Raw genomic sequence first — 2,742 nt, 5'->3', positions numbered from 1 at the left:
AAACATGTATTAGTGGAGGAAAAGATGGCTATGTTTTTTATGATGATCGGCCATAATCAACGTTACGTGATTATCAAGCGAAGATTTCAACACTCGAAGCAAACAATTCATAAATTTTTTTATGAAGTGTTGGAAATAATGATGCTTTTCGCACAAGACATTATAGTACCAACTTCTTTTAATCTGAATCCAAAAATTCCAGGACATAATAGGAGGCTATGACGGGTTTTCAAAGGGGCGATTGGTGCACTTGATGGAACTTTGATACATGTTGTTGTCCCTGCTAAGAAACAAGACTTATACAAAAGTATGGGAAATGGAGATTGCTACCAAAACATATTGGCAATTTGTGACGTCAATATGATTTTTATATTTGTTGTGGCCGGGTGGGAAAGGGTAGCGCATGACTCTAGAATATTATCAGAAGCAGTAGCCGATCCACAAGCATCATTCCCGTTTCCACCACCAGGTAAGTTTTTGTTTTTTTAAATATTTTTATCTTAGTTTGAAAATTGATTAGCGTTTTGCATTTTTTACAGACAAATATTATTTTTGTGATGCCGCGTATGCACGCACTCGAGGATTTATGGCTCATTATCGTAATGTGAAGTATTGGCTTGGAGATTTTCGTCAAAGACGTGCATTGCCCAATAAAGAAAAATTTAACCATGGACATGCAAAACTTCGGAATGTCATTGAGCGTGGTTTTGGTGTTTTGAAAGCATGCCTCCTTACATTGAAGAGGATGGCACCATTCCCGTTTGTTACATAAAGAAACATTGTCATGGCATGTTTCGTGCTTCATAGTTTTATAAAGAGAGAAGGATCATGAGTATTGTGAACGATATGATGAACCCAATGTCTCGTTTCGAAATAACAATGTGGCAGTTGATGATGATGAAAATAGGATTCCAACACATGGTACTGCAGCAGGCTGTGAATATATGACTCAGTTACGGGATGAAATTGCTGAGCAATTGATGCACAATATAGATTGAATTGTTTTAAATGAAATTGTTATTATAAAACCAAATTTTTTATTGTATGACTAATTTAGTTGCATGAACTTTATTTTCAGTGTTGTATGACTATTATTATTAAAATTTTGGTGTTGAAAAATCATGTTAAGTTTGTAAAATCGTTTTATTTAAAATTCAGTTTATTTTAGCAGCGTGCAAACGTTAAAAAACAAACAGTCTTCTTATTGCAGACTGCAGATGTTTGGTCCACCTCTTCTGCTGCAGAGGCTTGCAGATGTGGTCCGCAGATTGCAGACATTTTAGCTTTAGAGGACGAAGTCTAGATCAAATGGGGGAGAATTGTAACATCCCGATGTTTAATTACTTCAAATTTTAACCCTACAATTTATTTATATTGCAATTGGTCCCAAAGTTCAAGAATTATTTGCAAAAAGGGCCTTAATGGCATTTTGGTAAATTATGGATTTAGAGTAGGCCATGCGTACGTGGTGTACGCTGAGCGTACTAGGGCGTGCCCTAGTACGTTGGGCATACATCATTGTATTTTGGGTGTACTTCCTAAATGGGGAAACTATAATTTTTAGGGTTTGGCTGGTATTTAAGCATCCTTATGGCCTCATTTCCCTTCACCTTCTCAGCCTCCACCCTCTCATTCGTGTTGTAACCCTAGTGTTGGATTAGTGTCTAAGGCTATAACTATATTTGGTAAGTACTTGACCCGGTTATGCATGGTCCTTTTGTGTGACATCCCCAATTTCACGGCCATAAAAGACCGATTTGTTTATGCTTTGTTTTCAAAATCAGAGTGATCGTTTAAAGAAAACGGTTGCGGAATTTGTTCCCAAAATAAAATATGATAACCATTTTATCAAAACATTTCTCGAAAAGAATGTATTTTTATTAAATAATAAAACCTCGGGATGTCATGTTCGTTACAGACCAAAAGCATAAACAACATAAAATAGACCTTACAATAGTTATTCAACTACTGATCTATAATCCAAAATCTCTCGTCAAGTCCGCCGACTTATACTCTTGTGTCATTACCTGTAATGAAAAGAAAACTGAGTGGGTCAGGCTTGGGAGCCTGGTGAGCATATAGGGTTTTCAACCCACAATAATACATTTGTTATATTCAATTATCAAACAATCAACCCAAATACCCATCCCCATTATCTTCTTAAGGTTTCACCCTAAGAACCAACTATCCTTCATTCACTTATTCCTAAGGAATCGGCACGAAATCCATTGCTGCCAAAGTTTATCTATCGAGTACTAAATCCATAGTTATCAGACGCTAACTCCATAGTCGTCGGGGTTTACTCAAGCGGCGCTAACTCCATAGTCACCAAGGTTCACTTAACAAGCGCTAACTCCATAGTCGCCAAGGTTTACTTAACAAGCGCTAACTCCATAGTCGCCAAGGTTCATCAAATAGGCACGAAGTCACATCGTCGCCAAGGTTTATGCAATAGGCGCTAACTCCATAGTCACCAAGGTTTATCTAATAATAGGCGCTAACTCCATAGTCACCAAGGTTTATCTAACAGCAGGCGCTAACTCCATAGTCACCAAGGTTTATCTAACAGCAGGCGCTAACTCCATAGTCACTAACTATCCCATCTACCCATGTTCTACCCAACAATTTTGTAGATATAAATACTTACACAGTTTAAATCATTTAACACCTGTATAAAACTCCAATTTCCATGTCCATCTCAAATAGACAAATAACATATAAACACATAGCACGTATTTCATA

General features: G+C 37.1%; 1 protein-coding gene across 1 annotated transcript; it reads left to right on the top strand.

The window, feature by feature from the left end:
• Window positions 1-309: 309 nt before the first annotated feature.
• LOC145050775 (uncharacterized) lies at window positions 310-998 on the top strand. Its single transcript, XM_078998970.1, has 3 exons — window positions 310-469; window positions 540-759; window positions 818-998. The coding sequence occupies exons 1-3, from the start codon at window positions 310-312 to the stop codon at window positions 996-998; spliced, it is 561 nt and encodes a 186-aa protein (XP_078855096.1).
• Window positions 999-2,742: the final 1,744 nt, after the last annotated feature.

The sequence above is a fragment of the Lactuca serriola genome, chromosome 5, assembly GCF_051521515.1.
Source record: "Lactuca serriola cultivar US96UC23 chromosome 5, Lser_US96UC23_V15, whole genome shotgun sequence".
NCBI lineage: Eukaryota > Viridiplantae > Streptophyta > Magnoliopsida > Asterales > Asteraceae > Lactuca > Lactuca serriola.
This window is presented reverse-complemented; position numbering and strand designations above follow the sequence as displayed.

What these genes read in the sequence shown, in the direction of transcription:
- LOC145050775 (XM_078998970.1), top strand. Translation starts at nt 310, where the DNA reads ATGGGAAATGGAGATTGCTACCAAAACATATTGGCAATTTGTGACGTC. An exon ending in ATTCCCGTTTCCACCACCAG is followed by an intron (nt 470 to 539) that starts GTAAGTTTTTGT and finishes CATTTTTTACAG; the next exon opens with ACAAATATTATTTTTGTGAT. An exon ending in AAGAGGATGGCACCATTCCC is followed by an intron (nt 760 to 817) that starts GTTTGTTACATA and finishes AGTTTTATAAAG; the next exon opens with AGAGAAGGATCATGAGTATT.